This window comes from Chelonoidis abingdonii, chromosome 2 (assembly GCF_003597395.2).
Source record: "Chelonoidis abingdonii isolate Lonesome George chromosome 2, CheloAbing_2.0, whole genome shotgun sequence".
NCBI classification, from domain to species: Eukaryota; Metazoa; Chordata; order Testudines; family Testudinidae; genus Chelonoidis; species Chelonoidis abingdonii.
The window spans coordinates 86,669,840-86,693,883 of NC_133770.1; the positions used below are offsets into that span (position 1 = coordinate 86,669,840).

The 24,044-nt window shown below is 40.6% G+C and overlaps 1 protein-coding gene across 1 annotated transcript in view; it reads right to left on the reverse strand.

Moving 5' to 3' along the window:
* ULK4 (unc-51 like kinase 4) overlaps positions 1–24,044 on the reverse strand; it is a 467,406-nt gene that overhangs the window by 155,215 nt on the left and 288,147 nt on the right. The window contains exon 32 of the mRNA XM_075062527.1: positions 2,161–2,266. Within this exon, the coding sequence (XP_074918628.1) occupies positions 2,161–2,266 (106 nt within the window). The remainder of the gene's footprint in view (positions 1–2,160; positions 2,267–24,044) is intronic.

A 24,044-nucleotide genomic window follows, 5' to 3' on the forward strand; every position in this document is an offset into this window, starting at 1 on the left:
TCCCTGCCCGAAGCCAGCCAGCCACGCACACCCCTGCCCTGCCTCCAGCCAACCCTACACCCCCATCTCCAGCCAGCTCCGCACCCCTTGCCCTGCCCACAGCCAGTCCCGCACCCCCTTGCCTCCAGCCAGCCCCGCACCCCCATGTCTCCAGCCAGCCCCGCACCCTCCTGTCTCCAACCAACCCCGCACCCTCCTGTCTCCAGCTAGCCCTGCCCCACACTCCTGTCTGCAGCCAGCCCCATGTCCACTGGTGCCCTGCAGTTCCCAGGGCAGTAACCCTGCACACCTGCTTCAATGAGAGGGGCAGGGAGTAGCTGGGATCCACTCATGTGCATACCCTAGGGTGACCAGACAGCAAGTGTGAAAAATTGGGATGGGAGTGGGGGGTAATAGGAGCCTATATAAGAGAAAGACCCAGAAATTGGGACTGTCCCTATAAAATTGGGACATCTGGTCACCCTAGCACACCCCCAGGGAGTGGCGGGGACTCACACATGTGAAACAGAGCTTATTTCTAGTTCAGGCTCATCTTTTTAAAGAAGAACTTTAGGTTGGGTTAACATACATCCGTATTTTCCTAGAAATGTCAGGCTTTTTGGTTTTTAAATCGCCATCCGGGAGGAATTTTTAAAATTCCCTCCTGGGAAAATATGGGCATATGGTAACCCTATTGGTACAAAAAATACATACTGTGGCGCATTCCTTAAATCAGAACTTTTTATAGGCAACCAGTTGTTAAGATTTTGGCAGCTCATCACTGCATATGACTAATAAAAAAACATAACAAAAAACAAAAACAAATGTTAAACAGCTCATATATAGGTTTTCTGATCTGTACATACCTATTTAAATGATTTCGTACTTAGGTATGTGGAAATCAACAATGTTTATTAAGAAATTAGGGTGCCTTTTTGAGTTTAATGAGGAAATACATATAGTGAGGAGTTTATTTAAAAATATTTTCCAGGTGTTGTGAATTATAACTTATGTGATTCTATAATTTAGGCTGTAATACTGTTAATACAAAAAGTTGTATTAAAAATTATAAAAAGATCAGTGCATATGCACTAGCGAGTAGTCAGTTTTAAAGTGCTAATGAAATTAATTTTAAAATTAAACAGAACAGAAGGGCTTTCTCTGTATTAGGAGTAACCTGTTTACATGCAACATTTCAATTAAGTACATGTCCTAAACTGATAAAAATACTATTAGCACCAGGATTTTAATATTTTAATTATTTATACATTTTTAAGGTCAAGAGGGGCCATTTTGAAACTGTCTGAGTTCCTGTACAAGATAGGTCCTTAGAACCTCATCCAGTAATTTCTGCATCCAGCCTGTAAACCCATAACTTCTGTTTGAAGTTCTAATATATCATTATTATTTACACAGCAGTCTGTATACGCCTGAAGCTCTATACAACATACAAAAGAAAGAACTTGCTCCAAACAGTTTACAGTCAAATTCACAGAATTATGATAACACAAGTGACAACTATTCAGGTGCAGTGTTGCAGATTTTGTCTTGTTGGCCTGTTAATGTTTCCTTACTCACAAAGCCAACTATTACTAGGTACTATTGGTAATAAGTAATTAAAAATGGTCTATGCTAGCAAAATGCAAAATTCATAGATAAACTTTCAAACAAATGTATTCTCATTTCAACAACAGAAATTTCTCACTACATCTTGTAAACTGAAGCCAAATTCTCTATTTCAATACATTTTAATACAGAATCTGTCTTTTATTTAGATGTGTAATGATTTTCATATTTAGAATCACTGAAGTCAATGGGGCTTGTCTTGGGTGCATCAGGCAGCCCATACACATGACAATGTAGGATTGGGACATTAATTAGTAAGAAAGAAGTTTATAGTCATAGTGACTGGCCCTTACACAGGTGTAAGTAGGAAGGTAGGGAGAATGCTCCAGGTGTGCAAGGACCAGATACAATCAAAGTTCATCTGCTCTGGGCTCTGTACCACCCTTACACAAAGTTGTGCCTTAAAGGTACAATTTAGATTTCACTTAGTCACTCCTTTAGGAGCTGTCAGCTACAGTACATAATTAAGTACACTAAGTAGAAAAGCTCATGCTACGATACACAAGTAAGGAAATATTTGCAGTGAGAAGGACGCTAAATATAAGAAACACATACCTTGTTCATAAAGTAAAGTCATGTTTGTATTTTTGTGGGCAACCAGATTATTCAGTAATGCAATTACACTGTGCATGGTATTACCCAGCACACTGTCCTGGTGCTCCTGTAATACAAATAAAATTAAACAACAAATAAAACATCTTCCAATACATTTTCTTATTTCAAGTTTAACAGTAGACTATTTCTTGCAAAATGTAATGGGAAATATTATCCAATTCCTTTAAAATTTAACTTAATGATTATAGCACAGTGACAATTACAGTACCATGACCTCTTACAAAGGTTGTTTAAGAGGCTATTACCTGCACTAAAACCTCAGATCTGAACTTCACATGTGCCATTTTGTCACAGATGAGTTGGAAAAAAAAAACTGGACAACCCTGAACTTTTAAATTTGGATTAGAACTTTACCAACCTCTAATCACCTCATATTCAGAATTGATGTATATTTTCACTACAATACATTTCTCTTACAGACTATTCTCATATTATTTAGCTTTAGTTTGAGGTGACACAGAAAGCCATGAGATACTTTTGTTATTTTGTGACTAAATACACCAGGGGGCAAGATTTTTCATAAATGTAATATTAAGGTTAATATTAGGGCTGTCAAGCGATTAATCACGATTAATTGTGCTGTTAAACAATAAGAGACTACTATTTATATAAATATTTTTGGATGTTTTCTGCATTTTCAAATATATTGATTTCAGTTACAACATGGAATACAAAGTGTATTGTGCTCACTTTATTTTTTATTATAAATATTTGCACTGTAAAAATAAAATAGTATTTTTCAATTTAATTAATACAAGTACTGTACTGCAATATCTTTATTATGAAAGTTGAACTTACAAATGTAGAATTATGTACCAAAAATAACTGCATTCAAAAATAAAACAATGTAAAACTTTAGCGCCTACAAGTCCACTCAGTCCTATTTCTTGGTCAGCCAATCGCTCAGACAAACAAGTTCGTTTACATTTGCAGGAGATAATGCTGCCTGCTTCTTGTTTACAATATCATCTGAAAGTGAGAACAGGTGTTCACATGACACTGTGCCAGATGTGCTAAAACTTCATATATCCCTTCATGCTTCAACCAATATTCCAGAGGACATGAGTCCATGCTGATGATGGGTTCTGATTGATAATGATCCAAAGCAGTGCATGTTCATTTTTATCATCTGAGTCAGATGCCACCAGTCGATTTTCTTTTTTGGTGGTTCGGGTTCTGTAGTTTCCACATTGGACTGCTGATCTTTTAAGACTTTTGAAAGCATGCTCCACACCTCATCCCTCTCAGATTTTGGAAGGCACTTCAGATTCTTAAATCTTGGGTTGAATTCTGTAGCTATCTTTAGAAATCTCACATTGGTACCTTCTCTTTGTGTTTTGTCAACTCTACAGTGAAAGTGTTCTTAAAACAAACAACATGCTGGGTCATCATCTGAAACTGATATAACATGAAATATATGGCAGAATGCAGGTAAAACACAGAGCAGGAGACATACAATTCTCCCCCAAGGAGTTCAGTCACAAATTTAATTAACGCATTATTTTTTTTTACCAGGCGTCATCAGCATGGAAGCATGTCCTCTGGAATGGTGGCCAAAACATGAAGGGGCATACGAAAGTTTAGGATATCTGGCACGTAAATACCTTACAACGCTGGCTACAAAAATGCCATGAGAATGTCTGTTCTCACTTTCAGATGACACTGTAAATAAGAAGTGGGCAGCATTATCTCCCGTAAATGTAACCAAACTTGTTTCTCTTAGCAATTGGCTGAACAAGAAGTAGGACGAAGTGGACTTGCAGGCTCTAAAGTTCTGCATTATTTTGCTTTTGAGTGTAGATATGTAACAAAAAAAATCTACACTTTCGATTGTGCTTTCACGATAAAGAGATTACATTATGGTACTTTACTCCTGAGGGAAATTCTGTGCCACTGCACGTGCGCAGAATTCATGTTGCCCAGTTTTCTTTGCTTCCCTGAAGAAAAATGACTTTCTGACAGGGAAGCAAAGGGAAGCTGCAAGAGCAGTCACACATCACTCTCTGGCAGCACAGGTACAATGTTTCAGGCACTGAGAGCAGCTGGTGGAGAGGTAAATCACCATGGGGCTGGGGACACTCCAGCCAGTGGCTCCTACCCTGAGTAGGATCAGCTGCTAGTCCTAGCTAGGCTGGAGGCAGGAGAGGATGGGATTTCCTTTTCCTCTGCAAGGAGTGGCTGGGGCTGTGTCAGACCCACCCCCAAAAACCTCCCCCAGCTGCAGGAAGGTCATCATCCTCCCCTGCTTCCTCCTCCATCATTCCTCAGCTGTGGGGAGGGGTCACTTATGGGATCCCTGCACGCAAATCCCCATTCTGATGCCCCACCCTGAGCCCCCACATCCTGACCCCAACACCACTGACCCCCAACTAGCTGCACCCAGACCTCCACCCCACCAAGCCCCACTCCTCCAGCACCCAGACCCTTCTGCTGAGCCCCAACCACCTTCACCTCGAAGCCCCCGCAGAGTTCCATTACCCCTGCACCTGGAACCTCCCTAAGGAGCCTCTGTGCATCCAGATCCCCCCATTCCTAAACCCCCCACTGAGCTGTCTGCACCCAGATTGTCCCACACAGAATCCTCCCACCCCACTCCTGGATCCCCCCAGAATGAGTCCCTCCATACTTGGATTCTGCCTGTTTGAGCCTGCCTGCCCCACATCTGGTGCACCTGGAGCAGAGGGGCAGGGCCCCAGGGTGTTTCTGGGGCAGGCTCAGGCCTTGTGCTGTGTCAGGGTCAGGTGCAGCCTCACCACTGAGTCCATGTCCTTGAGTTGGGAGGCTGCAGGGTGATCTTCCACCTTCATGCAGCCAGTGGCCTGTGCCCCCCACTGCCATGCTAGAGCCTCTGCATTTGTTCACTGACAAATAAAACTTGCAGAATTTTGAATAATTTTAAAATATTGTGCACAGCATTTTTAATTTTTTGGTGCAGAATGCCACCAGAAGTAGGTACTTGTATGAGGTGAATTGAAAACCACTATTTCTTTTATCATTTTTACAATGCAAATATTTTTTATAAAAATAAAGTGAGCACTGTACACTTTGCATTCTGTGTGGTAAATGAAATCAATATATTTGAAAATATACAAAACCACCCAAAATATTTAATATGTTTTAATTGGTATTCTATTGTTTAACAGTGCAATTAAACCACGATTAATCATGACTAATTTTTTTTTTAGTTAAATGTGTGAGTTAACTGCGACTGACAGTCCTAATTAATATATAATACATGGAGGACACCCATATTTACACATATAGCTTCATGATTCTCAGTGAGGCTCATTGTTGACAGATTGTTTCAATGAAGTGACAGAATAATCTATATTGCTAAATTCAAGGTGTTCTTGATCACAAGAAAAATGTTTTGTCTCCGCTGTCCTTAAAATATGTTGTAATCAATCTGAAAGGTGTGAAAAATTGTGGTGTGATTAGTAATAATTAGCTTGACAACTAGAAACTAGTACAGGAACACTATGAGCTTGTGACAAGGGTGGTGTCAAATCTGTGCCAAATATGAGTACAATTAAAATATTTTAAATCTCAGTTGGGATGTTCAAAAAACAGTGGATTGAATGTGTGCTCAAATGGGAATTATTTCTGAAACTCTGGCTACAGTGTTTTTAGTATACAGATGACATGCAGCAACATTTCTTCTTTCTACCAGAAATGGATGATGCGGGGTCAGTTTTTGCCTGCTTCCTAGCATTAGGATTTGCATAAAAGTAAATTAGCTGAATCTTAATTTGTACAAATCTGAAATAATGACTGTAGGTTAGAGGAAGGGAAAGGATTTCAAGAGTATGGTGAAAATGACTTCAGACCCCATTAAATACAGGGTTTAGCCATGCAATTTGCAACTTGATGCTCCAAAACACTGGTTCTCAAACTTTTGTACTGGTGACCCCTTTCACACAGCAAGCCTCTGAGTGCAACCCCCCTCATAAATTAAAAAACACTTTAAATATATTTAACACCATTATAAATGCAGGAGACAAAGTGGGATTTGGGGTGGAGGCTGACAGCTCACGATCCCCCCAATATGAGAACCCCGCTCTAAGACCACAGTCTTTCTCTGGAATCCCAGCTAGTTCTGGGGGCCAAGAGCAACTTAATCTCAGCTACCTCCCCTGAACAGACATCTGTGACCTTCTCTCTCAGGTCTGCTATTACCACAATAATGGGAATATGTCCTACTTTGGAATATTCTTGATGACCACTCAGAGGTTACAGATGGTGCTGAATGCAACTGGTTGACTGTTAGCTAGTAACAGTCACAAGGAATATGTTACTGCTTTTCTTAAAATAGTTCCTTCCTATTCAACTTCTAGGTGCAATTCAAGTTGTTGTCTCTTATCTATAAAGCCCTGAATGGCTTGGGTCCTCACTATCAGAGAGACAACCTCTCTTTCCACATATTATCATCACAGTATTTGAGATAAGGTAGAGCATTTGAGAGCCTAGATGTAACCATCATGTGGTTAGTAGCTGGGAATTCTCAGTGAGGGTCTCTTGACTCTGGAACTGACTTTCCTCAAGCGTCTGCTTGACTTTAGGATATAATGCAAAGCCTAAAATATAGGCTGATATATTTAAATACAATGTTGGAAGGTATAAATGTAAACTCCTTTAAAAAAATAAAGTAAACAAAACAAAAAAGTCATGTCATATGGCAATGCTATTGAAAAGCAATTTTGAAATATATTCTTAGGAGGACTTCAAGTTTTCAGATAAGCATTACTAATACATCAACAAGATACATGTTCATCTGATAGCCATGCTTGGAGAACAATTAATAAACACCAAGAAGATATACTTTATTCACAACAAAATTAACCAATGATATATTCTGTAGAAAACCAGTTCCTAAGAGAAACAAAAATGCAAAGCTAGTAAAAAGATCACTGTTTATGACAAAATGACAGATGACACTCGGTGTCAAATACTTTCTGTGGAAGTATAATAAATTTATCATTCTGAGACCAAAGCACTATATATTTGATGTAAATATCTTGTAATCAAGTTCACCTTTTTAAATATACACCTCTACCCCGATATAATGCTGTCCTCAGTAGCCAAAAAAATCTTACCACACTATAGGTGAATCCACATTATATCAAACTTGCTTTGATCCGCCGAAGCGATGCTTTACCGCGTTATATCCGAATTCGTGTTATATCGGGTCACGCTATATCAGGGTAGAGGTGTACAATTGTAACAGAGAACTTGGTACTTGTGCAGCATTGCAATCTTCTGCATCTACAAAGTTAGTAGCACTTAAATTAAGCCATATTTCTTAAAATGGGAATCAATCAACTGTGTTATATAACTCTCTAAAGAAAGATTGTTGCACAGGTGCCTTTGCCTCTATTAAAGCAGTATCAAATGAAGTTTATCGTACTATAACCTACACAATTCTAGATTTTGGGATGTAATTCTAGGTATCTAAGAGAGAAAAATACTCTCAGTAAATAAATTATTATTTTAGGTGTTCAACTTAGAGCAAAATAGTATACTCAGCTAGATTACTGAAGTTTTACTCTCTCTATATATATACATATGCATATACACTCACACACATATACCCTGATATAACGTGACCCTATATAACATGAATTCAGATATAACGCGGTAAAGCAGCTCTCCGGTGGATCAAAGCAAGTTCAATGTAACGCGGTTTCACCTATAACATGGTAAGATTTTTTGGCTCCCAAGGACAGCGTTATACTGCGGTAGAGGTGTATTAGTAAAACTATTATATATATATATATATATATATATATATATATATATATAAAATGAATTATGGCTAGGTGTCATGATGCCACAGGTATTATGCCTTACCTACACCTAAGGTGTCACTGATGGCTGTTAGGCTAGATTTGTAAGGTTTATGTAGAAAATATTTAACTTCTAAATAATCCATCAATGAGCAAAGCTGATCTAATTTGTGTGCACGACACCACATAGTGTGGACACTTAATGAACAGTGCACTTGACAGCTTTAATAAAACATAGCATTTGCCAACAGAGATAATTAGAATTGAAGCAGCAAAATTCTAGTGTTTGGCAACATAGATGAAACAACTTCATTAAAATGTACAGCTTCGGCAAATGAAAGGCAGGAAAGCAGTGGACCCTGAAGAATCACCCTTCTCAAAACTAATTGCTTCAGTGCTTAAACAGGACAGTTATGAAATACCAAGGGCATAACAAGGAAATACTAGTTTAAAAAATCGGCTTCTCAAAGAGCACTGCACTGTATTTAGGCCATTAAACTTTTTATTCTAATTTGAAGGGTTGTGTGTTAATGGAAGAAATCACTCACACTGTTTTAAAAGCAATAAGGTAAGTAAATTTAAATTAGCTACATGGACCTGTGAGTTTCATGCAGATGCTATTGTATAAATCCCAGTAATAACCTTTTTCTTCCTTTTAGTGCATCAGAACTTAAAACAACACACCCAGACTTCAGCCTTTTTACTACTTTGTTTGATAACACTGAAACCAGATTACAATTGTGATAAAAGTTAATCATCTGGAGACTGTACATAACATGTACATGCCCCCCTAAGCATTTATTTGGGTGATAGTCTGCAAAATAAAAATGCTTTAAGGGTTAACTTCAGAGATATGCTGTAATTAAATTAAAGTATACCATGACATTTCACACAGTAATTCTAGTCCACTCAATGGCATTACAGTGGTTAAACTGCAATTATTTTAGGAGCTCTCTTTCTCAAGCACATGACCTATGAACAGAAGTTAGTTAATTAATATGAAATCACAAGATATTTTACTATTTCTTACAATAAATCGATACAAAAGTGTTATAAAAATGAAATATAGTCAAACTACTTCTTAGAAGGCTGTATTTTTTATTTGTTGTCAAAAACTCTCGACAAAAGAGTTTATATTTTACTGGGCATAGTTTATTCTCTCTGTCAGTGAATATCAATGAGCAAAACAGAAGCGTCTATATACAGTGTCTCTGGAAGCAGAAAATGGATATATTTTTATATCCTATAAGGGACTTTGTCAGCAAACATATGCAGCATGCTTCAACCATAAAAGTAAGCTAATTGAGAAACAAGTCAATTCTGCCTAGTTACATACTTGACTAATCAGGCTTTTAAAAAGTTTTGTTGCTTTAGATCAGTGGACTAGTCTACATTAAATGAAACGTTGGTAAACATGAATCTCAATATTAATTTAATGTTGTTGTCTGTAGATGATCTAACTTAAAATAGGGATTATGTTTTAACAACCTGATATCATCTCCAAAGGAAAAATATAGCTCTGATGACTTCACCTTTCAAAACCATTCTTACTGATATGTAATAAATATGTCTAATAAATATCACATTTCAAAAGATTACAGTAGGGTGTTGGTCATGTAGTGAGGAGGTAGCCTACCACTTTGACAATCCAGTTCAGGAGTAATCATGGATATCCAGCTTCTTGGATGTATCACAATGTTGGTCTATGCAGTGCACATGGTGGAAAGGAGATGTCTTGTGCCTTTCACCAAAATTCTTATTGGGCAGTGATATCAGACACCTCTGTGTTCTTGGGGAACTAGGGTGCAGTATCCAGCCTGACTCATGAAAGACTCTCTCCCCTACCCCTCAGCCTCTGCTTAAACCAAAATCCATCAGAGAAAAGAACTTGCAGAGAGCAGTGAAGGGCGTTGGGAGACACACCTAGACCCCTCCTGACAAGAGTGACAAGATTAAAACATCCCTATTAGCATACAGAATGGAGAGCAGAGACAACTCCCCTAGCCTTATCTGCATGAAAGATGGGACAGGAAGACATCTCAATTTGCATACAGAATGGAGAACCAAGAACTACACTGAATTCTGGGACCAGAAAAAGCAGGAAAGCACTGCATCATGGGAATCTCTGCTCCAGATGCTTAATAAACTATGTCTGCACACACCCAAGCTCAGCAATTTATCAGACCAAATTCTAGTAAGAATCCCTAATTGAATCAATAGTGAAGCCGCCCAGTTGATTGTGAACTCCTGAAGAAATCACCACCCATAGCAAGAGTGATAACTCCTTTTGTCTAGTCTAAAGACAAAACCCTTGTAATCAGCCTTACCTATAAACAAAATCTCATTGTTCTCCTTGAACAATTGTATTCTCTACAAAAATCCCTACTCACCCTCCATCAGCGTTCTGATGCTCAGATCCAAACTCTGCATTCAGTTCCACTAGGACTCCATACTCTCCTGACTGATCGTGCTGGATTCTGCCTGCTCCTGCCTCAGGACCCTCAGCTACCAGGCATCAGTTCTGGCGAAACTCCGACCATGTCCAAGCTTCAGGGAGTGCGAGATCCCCTTTCTCTCTCTCTCTCTCTTTTCATTTTTCCTTTTTCTACCTTAGTATTTAACCTTAGCCCTCCTTGTGTAGTTATATCAGTATTCAATAAAATACTTGTATGGTTGAAGCTGGTTGCTTCTCTCTCTGCTGGCTGAACCTTATCTTTTTGTGTTTTTAGCTTCCCATTCACTCTGCAGGCAAGTTGCTTTTACTTAGCTAAAGATCCCTGCAGTGCCCAAAATACTGTGGGTTGCTCATCAAGTAGTTACTGCCAATTAAATTGTGTTGTGAAGGTGGGGGATAGGGACGTGCTGAATTCTGGACACATAAGAGTACAGCTGAAAGTGCTGCTTCATCCAGCCCAGTGAGTCCAGGGACATATAAGGGGTCAGCTTGACAGTGCTGATTGACCCGGTCCGCTCAGACTTGCTCTGTTAATGAATGTGTGGCTGGGTGTGTGTTCATCCGGTTCTCGGGCTGAAGAAAAACATGCCTAGGGAACCTAGGTCCTGCAGGATAGCTCCATTGGGAGGGGACTTGTAGAAGGGAGAAGTAGAGCTCCACATGAACGCACAAGTGACACAAGCTGTACATTGATAGACTTACAGAATCCCCTTCCCCAGAAAAGTAACCCGAATAAATGAGCATATCCCAAGGTAACGGGCAAATCTGGTAACAGGAGTCATAAAAGGGGTATGCAAGCTTCAGATATCAAAGGAAAATAGTAGCTCAGAGTGATTGTTTGGGGGTAATGAAGGAAGAAAGCATGTGTGTGAAAATATGCAGTTATTTCAAGCACCACACCAACAGTCAAGGCACTGAAAGCGTGTGTTGTTGTTCTCCTATCCCATCAAAACAAGTGGTACAGAAAATTAAAACAAATATTTAATAGTGTTATATTTTATCTTCTCCTTTTCCCCGTGGGGGTATTTACCCCAGCCAGGTTTCTTCTCTGCTCAAGTCCTACTCAGATTATGCAAGCTTTAAACACAGCCCAGATAAGCCCTCTTCTTTCATTCTGGAAATCAATCACGGTGTCCCCTTTATTTCCCCTATTCTGTTGTTTGATGGCTATAGTTGCATTCTTGCCTCCTATGTTAACAAGTAGCTTGTTATGAGCCAGAGGAAAAGTTACTTATAGCAACAGGGGTTCTTTGAGAGTGTTGCCTCTGCATATTTACATTTGTGGGATACAATTCCAGAAAAAATGAGATTTGATAATCTTCTAGAAAAGAAGTTACTGTTGGTACTACATAAGTGCTCCCCGGAAGCACCAAATATTTAGAGCTGACGCTATAAATGGGCCATGTGACCCTACTCTTCTCATTTCCTTCTGTAAAGAAGAGTCCTATGGAAAGGGGGATAGCAGGCAGGTTTCATAAAGACACAGGCAACATGCCTCCAAGAACCATAATTATTAGAGCAACTATTTTTCCTTCTTTGAGGTGGTTGCTGCATATTCCAGCTAGTGAGGGTCTAATGAGCACTACTACCTCTGGGAGGTAGTTTAGGTGTTATAATAAATAAGAATTGCAGAATTACCCTACCACAGTGAGCATCAGTTCTAGATGTTAGATCAAGAGAGTAAAGCTGAGTGTGCTCAGAACTTTAGGTAAATGCCCTGCAGAGGTCTAAGGAGGAAACATTCTGGAAGCACGTCAGCAGTGCTGCCCTATGCCTGGTGGAGTGAGTTGAGATCCTGAGGTACTGACACCCTATCAAATGTTTAATATTTCAATTTATAAAGCATAATCTACTTAGACTAATGCTGAGTGAAAATGGCATCCCCTTCAGTCTTCCTATTTGCTTTAGTCCTAACCAAATAAAAACTCAAAGCCCTACTGATATCTAGGCTATGGAGTCTAGTTTCCACTGGATGAGAGTATGGTTGTGGCAAGTTCACCATGAGCTTAATAGTTTGATTCATCTGGAACTCAGACATCACTTCTGGTATAACTTTGGGATGAAGAACCGAATCAATTTTGTTCCTGTGGACTATGGTAGCAGTAGGATCGGCTATTATAGCCTTCTGCTCACTCTTCCAGTAGATGTAACTGCAAAACAACACAGCAGCAAATTCTCAAGACTCAGTGTTGTCTTCTTCCTCTAAAGGAATACTGAGAACACTGGCACCAAACATCTCTTGGCACATCTCTCTCTCTTTTTTAAGGGCTACAGAGGGGCCAAGAGCTGCATCAATGTATACCCTCAAAAGAATCTGCTTGAGGTTGAGGAGATAACACTGAAGACGATACTATTCAGATAGCTTATGTTGTGGCATTAATTTAAATCAGCATCAAAGTCGTCCCTTGCACCAAGGGAACACTCATGCGGCTTTGCTCCAGAGCAACAAAGCTCAAAGGGAATCACTAGTACCTGCAGAACAGTCGGTGCCTTTTTAGTACCAAGCTTCCTAAGTGCCTGAGGAGTCGCTGGGATCAGTGAAGGACCTGCACTGAGAGGTTGCTTAGGAGCTGAAATCAGCCTTGAAATCAACAAAATTCAGTACCAGAAATTTCACTTATCAGACAGATATTTTCAGTGCAGAACAGTAGCTGGTTCTTAAAGAATACGTAGGCATTACACCTATGGATTCTGTGTTGTGTCTAGCAACTGTCATTTTTAGTTCCAGATTGCCCTTGGTTTGCTTGACTTGAAGCCAAGGATGGCCTCTTTGCTCCCCTCCCCCACATGTAGATGGTTGATCCAACATCAGAATCCAGGGCCATACTTTTAAGACATCTTTGTTGCGGAAAGTCCTGTGCCTCGACTGCCAGCTAATGTGGACTCAAAGTCATTACACACCAAACAGCAATTGGGGAAATAGGCTTCCCCCAGACAGAACAAACAACTTATTTGTGCACATCCACTTTTGGAAGCCCGCACTGCTTAAATCCGCCTTCCTTACCCACATTCTTTGTGGTGTGATTAACCATGACATAAGTGTCTAAGGACACTGAATGTGTAATGGCAAAGCTACCTAACACTTACTATCATACACAACAAATTAAATAAGTTTTAGAACGAATCTTCAGAAATGGCTTTGGACGAGAAGGTGCCTGCACCCACAACTGGCTGCAGAAAAGAAGAAATTGGGACAATTAGGGTTACAATTCTCTTTTATAATCTTGGTTCCGAACATTGAGTGCTACAAGAGAGTTCTCATGTAGCCCAATGAACTCTACTTTCCAAAATGTTCCTGAAGCTCAGCAGTGCCAAGAAGGCACATCATACAAGTATGACTGTGCAGAGACCACATGAAAGAAGAATCAATGTTACTGCATAGAATCACCTAAAAGAAGGTGCCAATGCATCAAGTAGTTCTATTATTTCCATATTCCCTGCAAAGCTTGTTTTCCCCATAACACACTTGTTCTTGACTGACAAAACTGATGGAAGTCATACAGTTGTTACTAATTTAACTCTCCTATTTCACAGCATGCAAAGCTGGTACAAAGCCAGAAATTGGGTTTTGGACTTTTTGACCAGCCATATGAATTTAATGTTCATTAAAGAGTCTGCAGAGCTCGTTCTCAGAGGATGTTGTGAATGCGAAAACTACAACGGGGTTAAAAAAGAATTAGATAAGTTCCTGACAGAGTATAATCGTTATGTTCAAAAAATGACAGAGTTCTGGAAATGGAAATCTATACTTTTCTCTACTGCCCTACCTGTGTGACTCAAGATAATTCTAGAGTGACTTTCCCTAAGGCTGAAAGAGCAATTCAGACTTAGTGCCTATTAGGTCCTTAGCCTCCCTGGTGACACTGCCTACAAAAAAATGTTACTTACCTGTACCATAACTATTCTTTGAGATGTGGGTGCAGATGTGTTTTCTCTTCAGGTATGCACGCATGCACCCAGGTCTCCGAAGCCAGAGAACTTTGCTTAGCAGTACTCATTGGGGCAGCACACGCGCTCTTTGGCCCCTCATATGGCTATTTAAGGACAGTGCTGCCCCAACCTCCCTCAGTTCCCTCACACCAAAAGCCAAAACTGGAGAGACTGATGCAGAAGGGACAGAGGTTGAGTCTTGAAATACATGTCTGCACCCACATCTCAAAAAACAACAGTTACAGTACATACAAGTAACCATTTTACATTCTTTGAGGGTTTCAGATGTGCAATTCACTCAGGTGACTCACAAGCAGTAACTGAAGGAGTTGGGGCTCAGAGTCTACTTAAACAGCAACTGCCCTTCCAAAGTTTGCGTCTGACTGGAGACACAGTCGTAATAGTGTAATGTTTGGTAAAAGCATGCATGGGAGACCAGGTAACAGCCTGCAGATGCCCAACATAGAAACATCACTGAGAAAAGCAACTGAAACTGCTTGAGCCCTCGTCGAATGACCGCCCCCTGCCCTCCCCAGTCTCTGTGGAGGAGAGTTCTGATCTATGCCATATGCAGTTGTAATACAGGAAGTGATCCATCTGGAAATCGTCTGTACAAAAACTGCCTGACCCCTCAACCAATCCACATAGGAGACAAAGTCGAGGCAATGTACAAAATGGTTTACTCCTTATCAAATAGAACGTCAAGGATCATCTTACATCCAGTGACTGAAGGTGCTGCATTCGAGTGAGGCTTAGGAAAATAGAAAAGAATATTGTTTGTGGTCTTAAGGCCATCTTGTCTTTGAAAAACTGTGTATAGAGCAGCTCTCTCATTAGGGTCTGCAGCAGTTCACTTACTCTCCTTGCTGATGTTATGGCAATAAGAAAGGCTGTCTTTTGTCAAAGGAGAGTCAGGAACAAGTTGCTAAGGGCTCAAATGGAGGTTTTATGAGGGCAGTCAGCACAGAATTAAGGTCCCATAAGGGAACCTTTCCTTTTACAGGTGGAAAATGGCAACCCTTCTGTGATACAGCATGGCCAGAGGGCAGCATAAGAGTGTTAGCAGGGGGCCCTATTCCCTGCCAAGGGAGGAAGGTTTGCTTTAGATTAACTAGAACAGCTGTGGCCAGTTAGAGCACCTGACTCCAGTTAGAGCACCTGACTCCAGTCATGGGATATAAACCCCTGCTTCAGTCAGACAGGGGGTGGTAGTTGAAGGAGAAAGGTTGGATTGGAGCAGAGTGCAGATTGCAGAAGAGAAGAGTTTGTCCAGAGAGAAATAGAAGGTTTGGAGGAGTGCTGCGGTGGATTGGGAAGCCCAACAGAAACCCTAGGTAAGGGGCACCAGGCTTGTATAGAAGAGAGGCGAGAAGCCCTTCACAAGCTGACGGGTATGAGAGGGAAGTAACCCAGGGGAAGAAACCGCTAGTCAAGTGGTTCACCACAACCCCAGGGCCCCTGGGTTGGGACCTGGAGTAGAGGGCGGGCCCAGGTCCCTCCCTCTCCACTCCCCTCCTCCAAGGACACTAGGGGAGTGATTAAGAACTGGTTCAGAGGCAAGCAATATCGCCCTGAACCTACCCCAGAGAAGAGAAAGCGCGAGACCCAGAGAACAGTACCGGCAATTTGCCACACTTCTTAAAAATCTTACTACCATGGAGCTTGGGAAAACTGATTTCCCATGGATTGGAGGATGGAATGTTGAGATTGTCACTAAGTGGTGAGACTCAACAAGCTGAGATACAGACCTGAGGACTTAAGATGTAAAAGGCAATCCAAAATGTCCCGAATGTGGGCTTGCATAGGCTGAATTCCCTGAGCAAGCAACCAAACCAAAAACCACTTCCATTTGGCCAAATCGGTAGACTTAGTAGAGGTTTTTCTACTATTAAGTAGGACTAGGTGAACTGCTTGTGAACATTGTCCTTCCTCCTCATCAAAACATGCAGCATCCACACTGTGAGGTACAGGCTGCTCAGCACTGGATATGAAATCTGACTGTGGTGCTGTCTCAGTAGGTTGGGAAGGAGATCTGCGAGGTTGAACAGACAGACTGTGAAGGTCAGAAAATCAACATCATCTTGCTTAAGCTGGTGCAGTGAGTATCAGGTTGGCATGATTCATCTTCATTTTGAGAATAACCTGAGGAATGAGTGGGACTGGGAGGAAGGCACACACCATTGCTGATTTCCAGTTCAGACAGAAGGCATCAGTTAAAGACCCTGGACTGAGCCCTGTTTGAGAACAAAATTAACTCTACTCCTTGTCTTTTGTTGCAAATAGATTGACCTTCAGAATACCCCACTCTGAAGATGGACCTCAGAACACTGGTCTTCAAGGACCACTTGAGATTCTGGGAGAAATTTCTGTTGAGGTGATCAGCTAGCTAATTCTGTGCACCTGATAAGTGTATGCCACTTTTGCACGTCTTCCTTCATGCAAAAGTGCCAAAATTTTATTGCCTCCTGACAGAGCTAGTTGGAATGGGCTTCTCCCTTCTTGTTCATATAATACATTGCTGTAGTGTTGTTGGTAAGTATGTGAAGTTTGATCTGAGCCTGAAAAGCCTGGCATGATTGTTTCAAGTTTCTGGACTTTGATATGAAAGTAAGCTTCCTGTTTCTGTCCACAAATCCTGAACTTTCAATATCCCTATATACAGCCCCCAATGTATTGTGGAGGCATCAGTAACTACAGTCTTGGTCAATGGAGGACAGGCAAAGGGAATATCTTCACTTACTTTGTTCTGATCTATCCACTACTCTAAGGATGGATTGGTGATGGCATTCAGATAAGCCTGTCTAATGACTGACAACAAGGGAGATAGATCAACTTCAACCAGGATCGAAGAGAATGACGATGTAATCTCACATGCTGGACTACATAAGATCATGCAGCTACATGAACTAATAACTTTATACATACACGAACCATAGCTGAAGAGTGGCACTGGAGAGACAAATTGTTCATTTGATAGAAAAGCCCTTGAACTTGTAGAGTCTAGTAGGGAAGGAAATAATTCAATTCTTTGTGTTGGAATTAATATCGACTTCCGTTTGTTCAAAATCAACCTCAGTTGATTCAAGAGATATAGCACGAACTGGATGTGACAGAGGACTTGTGCTTTGAATTTGTCCTTCAGTAACCAATCATCCAGGTAAGAAAATACATGAAATCTCATTCTTCTTAGATATGCATCCACTACCACCATGCATTTGGTAAATACACGTGGGACTGATGCTGTTGTTGATCAGTCACTATGAATCTCAGAAACTTCCTGTGGCTTGGGAAAAATTGCCACATGGAAGCAGATGTCCTGAAGATCAAGGGCTGAAAACCAGTCATTGTGCTCTAACACAGGGAGAATTGTAGCTAAGTTTACCATACAGAATCTCATATTTTCACATACTTGTTGAAACCTCAGAGGTTGAGAATCAGTCTCAACCCTTACTTAGGCTTGGGAATCAGGAAGTAATGAGAGTAGAAATTCTTTCCCCAGGCGAGTGCCCTAAGCACTGGCTACAGAATCACTCACTAACCCTCCTCTCTCTGGTCCAATATTTACGTATACGGAGTAGAACAGCTTCAGCAGAAGAGATTGTGAGAGACCCACCCTAGATTATCCACTAGCCTGGGGTTCAGGCACTCACCTGGAATGTGTAGCCCTGGGTTCAAGTCCATGCTCCAAATCAGGCAAATGATGGACTGGAAAACAGGTGTCCCACATCCCAGGTGTGTGTTCTACTCAATAGACTCTTAGCTACAATGGAATTGGAGTCTCTCTCTCTCTCTCTGGTTTCTTACACGAAAGGGTTGACCTGCTTAGGTGCCTAACTCCAGGAGAGGGTTCTTGATTGGAAATCATGAACAGAAACAGGCACTTCCCTCTGGCCTATCAGTCAGTGGGAACTATTCACCTAAGTATCTTTGAGGATCTGCTTTCTTTCCTTTACATTTCACTCCTGAATAGTTCAGGCAGCTCCCCACTCAGCTTGCTGTTTTCTGGTGCCATAAGGGAATGCCCAGGCACCTAACTAAGGTGAATTTCACTGGGCAGCAGGGCACCCAGTAGTTAAGGGCTGCAATGCCTAAGTCCCCTTTGTGGACCTAGCTCCAGAAGCCTTCAGGCAAGGGGAATTGACTAATTCAGACGTGAAAAGCACTTCTACAAAACACATGCCCTGTGTCAATCAGATTGCTTGTCTCATCTCTCAGCATTCTATACAGCTTAAAATACAAACATTATCTTGCTACTCGTGTCCTTCTAGCAAATTAATGTTATCACTTGAATTTCCCTTCCTCGCACTATTTACTTGCAGCAGAAAACAACATTTTCTATTAGGTGGTATCAAGACACCAGCCTCAAGGCAGGAAGTGAGCCAGAGCCAACAATACTCCTCAGTAAATTGGCTGAAGTGCTGAAGAGTAAGATAGTCAGTGTTATTTTTGTCCCTTGAGACAGAGCACATTGCTTTCATGTTTCTGCCCTGGGCTTAGAAAGACAAGCCAATCTGCTCTGAGCAACCTGAATTCAAGCCACAGGGCCAGTAAAAACAAGGCAAGAAAAATGATAAACTAATTTTCATTCATAACATATATAAATAAAAATTATGCTCATTCGAAATATATGTAATTGTTAAATATATCTACTCTGTCACAGTGCTTGTGCTGAGTATCTTTTGTATAGCTATTGATATTGATGTCCATGTGAAGATTTAAATTTTATTTTATTAAGAATTAAGTTCATGTAGATGCTGGAGGAATGTTATAGGGGATATTCATTTTTTTAGGATTTTTCTAAATGTAATAATCAGGGCCAAATTAAAGCGAACCATTGCCCCCTCATGGCCCTTGTTGCAGAGCAATTAAGATGAATTGGGAAGTTCACTCCCCTCACAGTTATCACTTTGAGTTGTCTGGAAATTGGAGAGTGGTATCATACGGGCAGGGGAAAAGGAGGGAAATCAAATGGAAGGAAATCATTAAAAAATCACTTAAATTTTGGACACAAACACTAACACATACCTTACTCATAATCATATGTTCACTGCATGATATTACTACAAGAAAGAATTATGGTTGTTTGGGTGCCTTAACTGTGCATTGCACTGCTTTAACAGGCTTTGACTGCTTTTAAGTTTAACCTTAACTCTGAATTTCCTGGGCTTATAAATGCTTGGTTTGTGGATAATTACAATATCTCTAAAGTCTTTTCCTCTAAATTACTGATACGTAGTCTCACCCTTAACTCCATCTTAACTTAATGTTCCCAACCATAAACTATGTATATTACACCCCACCGCTACCTACTCCTTATCACTCAGCACTCATTCAGAAAGGCGAGGGTACATATTTCTACTTCTTGCCTCAAGAGCTGTAAATCCTAGCTTAGCCCTAGAATTGGGGATGAACTCGTAAAATCTGGAGCTAAACTGAAATCCAATGAACTGAATAGCCATCGACACCGGTGTGGGGATGAAGGTTCAGAATTTGGAAGTGAACCAAGATCAGAACTCATGCTAACCCAACTCTAGAGGGGCTGGAATAAAACCTTGGATCCAAATTTTCCTGAACATGAGTGGCTTTGAAATCCAGAACCGTGCTGCTCTTGACCATCTCTAGTAATTACATTTTACATTAATTTATAAAGTTAGGGCCTGATCCTGAAAACACTTACTAAAAGTAGTGCCTATAGCCACAAACAATTCCACTGACCTCAACAGGACAAGTCCTGGTAGAAAGTACCCCACTTGGTAGTGTTTTCAAGGTTAGCTCTTTTGGGATTTACACCAGGAATGTAGGATGGACCAAGAGAAAGAGGACATTTATATTTATAAAAAATACAATTATTCTTTCAATTGTAAACAACAGGAGGAGAGCTATGTTTGCTTATGCAATAACCTGTTACTCTTACTGGGGTAAATAATTGGTGAAATCTCTCATAAACACAATTCCTAATGAAACAGACTGATGGGTTGGATCACAGAAACCCCCTTGGGAACTGCCATCTGATGTGCCAAGACTACTTCTGCCCCTGCTTTCCTGTCCTGCCAGCTTGGGACTCCAGCACCTGCCTTGTTGAGCCAGACATGCCAGTCTGCTCCAGCACAGACACAGGGTCTGAACTGTGTGTCCCAAAGCTGCAGACTTAACTGAAAGCAACTTACAGAAGCGTTCCTGTCTTTAACACTCAGATGCCCAACTCCCAGTGAGGTCTAAAACCCCAAATAAATCTGATTTACCCTGTATAAAGCTTATACAGGGTAAACTCAAATTTTGCGCCCTCTATAACACTGATTGAGAGATATGCACAGCTGTTTGCACCCCCCTCCGTTATTAATACAGCGGTTCTCAAACTGGGGGTCTGGACCCCTCAGGGGGTCACAAAGTTATTACCTGGGAGGGGGTCACGAGCTGTCAGCCTCCATCCCAAACCCCGCTTTGTCTCCAGCATTTATAATGGTATTAAATATATAAAAAATTGTTTTTAATGTATGGGGTGTGTCACACTCAGAGGCTTTCTGTGTGAAAGGGGTCACCAGTACAAAAGTCTGAGAACCCCTGTATTAATACATACTCTGGGTTAATAAGTAAAAAGTGATTTTACTAAATACAGAAAGTAGGATTTAAGTGGTTCCAAGTAGTAACAGATAGAACAAAGTGAATTACCAAGCAAAATAAAATAGAAGATGCAAGTCTATGTCTATGTCTAAGAAAACTGAATGCAGATAAAAACTTCACCCAGTAAGCTTCCTTTTACAGACTAGTCTCCTTCTGGTCTGGGTCCAGCAATCACTCACACCCCCTGTAGTTACTGTCCTTTGTTCCAGTTTCTTTCAGGTATCCTTGGGGGTGGAGAGGCTCTCTCTTGAGCCAGCTGAAGACAAAATGGAGAGGTCTCTCAGAGGTTTAAGTAGACTCTCTTGTGGATGGAGACCCCCTCCTCTCTCCTATGCAAAGTCCAGCTCCAAGATGGAGTTTTGGAGTCACATGGGCAAGTCACGTGTCCATGCATGACTGAGTTTCTTACCAGTCAAGCCACATTCCTGGGAAAGCTCCGATGTGGATTGGTATCTTTGAGTTCATTGTTGGCTTAAGTAGTTCTTGACTGGGCACTTAACTTGCACATTCCTTTCTCAAGAAGCTCACCAAATGTTCTACTAAGGCCACTTAGAAATCAAGCAAGTATACAGCTAATATTCCTAACTTCAAGTACAAAAATGATACATGCATACAAATAAGAGGAATGTATACAGTAGATCATAACTTTTACATAGATATGTTACGTGGCATATGTAGCATAAAACATATTCCAATTATATCATATAGACATTCATAAGCATATTCCCATGAAACCTTATGGGGTACACCATCACACAGACCATCATCCCTATTCTTTAATATAATTTTCACTGACATTAATGTGATAAGTATTTTATTGGTATTTCCTAACAGGAGTGGAGTCTACTTTAGATGAAGAATTAAAAATAATAAATACATCTAGCAGGGAGACTACAAACAGGGAACTTTCAAGTTAAGGTTGATGTCTCCTCTTAGCATAAGTTGTTCTGGGATGGTACCACAGCTTCTACAACCTACACAAGTTTGTTTTATGTTTGTGATGTATGGGCACAATTGAGGAAAGAATACATGAATGTATTTTTGTTGGCTGAGTCAGAAACAACAGTTTGTCTTTAATCAAAGTTTTTTTTTTGAGAGCTTTTTTGCATTTAATACAGCTCTACCCCGTTATAACGCCACCTGATATAACACATATTTGGATATAATGTGGTAAAGCAGCGCTCTGGTGGGGAAAGGAGGGGCTGCACACTCTGGCAGATCAAATCAAGTTCGATATAACGCGGTTTCACCTATAACATGGTAAGATTTTTTGGCTCCTGAGGACAAGGTTATATCGAGGTAGAGGTGTACTTGTTTATTCCTGTGTACTTAGTGCAAAGGGACCAATGGTGAGGATCAAATTTAGAAGACAGTATTTTAAGTAAATAATACAGTGGAATATGTAGACAGTGGCAGTGCAATTTTTATTCTGCAAAACAGAGACAAAATAATTCACAGGAGTGACGTCCTCCAACCTCTGGAATTTGTTCATATTTTATGCTACCTAGTGAGCCTTTTTGAAGTGAAGCTAGACTGCAATAGCATTTGAAGAGGGAAAAGTTAGATAGACAGGGTCAGGAGAGGAGAGAAAAGAAAGCTCATTGCATAGTGGAGAGGCAAAAATAAGAATTTAAGCCCTTTAGCTATGGTAAAGATTTACAGAATCGTCTAAATTACATCTATTTTATTAACTTATTTTTCCTATCAGTTTGAAGGAGCAGTCAGTTCCAACTGATACCAGTATATTATTCTTCTGAGCGGCAGTAGCTCTCTATTCAATGAGAAGCTGCAATTAAACAGCAGTCAGATTTTTAGGACTCTAATACTGCCACTTTATTATCACCTAGGCACTCATGCAGAATGCAGACACTATTGCTCCCAAAGCACAAAATGGGGAGCCCAGTAATGCTACACAACTCAAATGGGTCACAGTCAAATGAGCTGTGGAGTGACCAGGGCCTCCCTCCCAGCTGTTTTAAGAAGCACTATATAGCAAGTTGTCCCCAGTGCTCCCTGAGGCATTCTTCATATATATGTCCTGTATTGGCAGAATGACACTTCTCCTTGATTGCTACCAGCTCCAAACCCCAATTCCTACACTTAAGTGAGGAGCAAGGGCACAAGTTGCTCTTTAAAAACACATTTTAACTCAGAACTGTGAAAATCAAAGGAAAGAACATCTATTCTGCTTTTCATAAATATCTATGGGCATATCAGTTAGCATGAGTTAAAAGAAAGTATGCTCACTGCAGTTACATGATCTCACCCATGATTTATTCCACTTTTATAGTAGATGAATAGGTGGATCAAAGATAGGATTAAGAATGACTTCATCAGCAAAACAGAAAGCTTCTCTAAACAACTTCCACTTTACTTTCAAAGACAGAGCAAGCTCTTCTGTGCTATTTTTTATGAATGATGTGTTTATAATTCTTTACAGGATAATCATCAAATGATTTATTATACAGTTACTTTTATGGTCTTGTGTCAAATTTTGGGGCCATTATTTATGTCTACGTATGTATTTAGGAGACTAACTTTAGGCACCCAAATTTGAATTTTTTGTCTGTTATATTTATGAATTATAGAGATAAATGCTATCAAATAGCATATGGTTTCTTACAACCATTAGGTTCAATTAAAATTGGGAGTCTATTGGTTAGATCAGCTCTTCATATCTACTGCCAAGTGATTTCGCTCCTGGGAGAGTGGGAAAACTTAAGTTACTCGTAAGGAAATTCTTCACACAATATTTTAAAATTCTGCATATTTTATTTATCAATAAATAAATATGGAGGCAGCATGGCAGAGATGAGTACAGACCACTGGCAACGCAGAGATGGGACGTAACCCACCAGGACACGGACTCGGTGGTGACGCTGCACCCATCCTGACACGCATGCCAAGCCCTGGCCCCTGATCCAGGTGTGGGCAGGCAGGCTCATCCCAGCAGGATCCAAGTATGGAGGGGCTTAGTGCGGGGGGATCCAGGTTAGAGAAAAGAGGGCTCTGTGTGGGACAATCTGGGTGCAGGC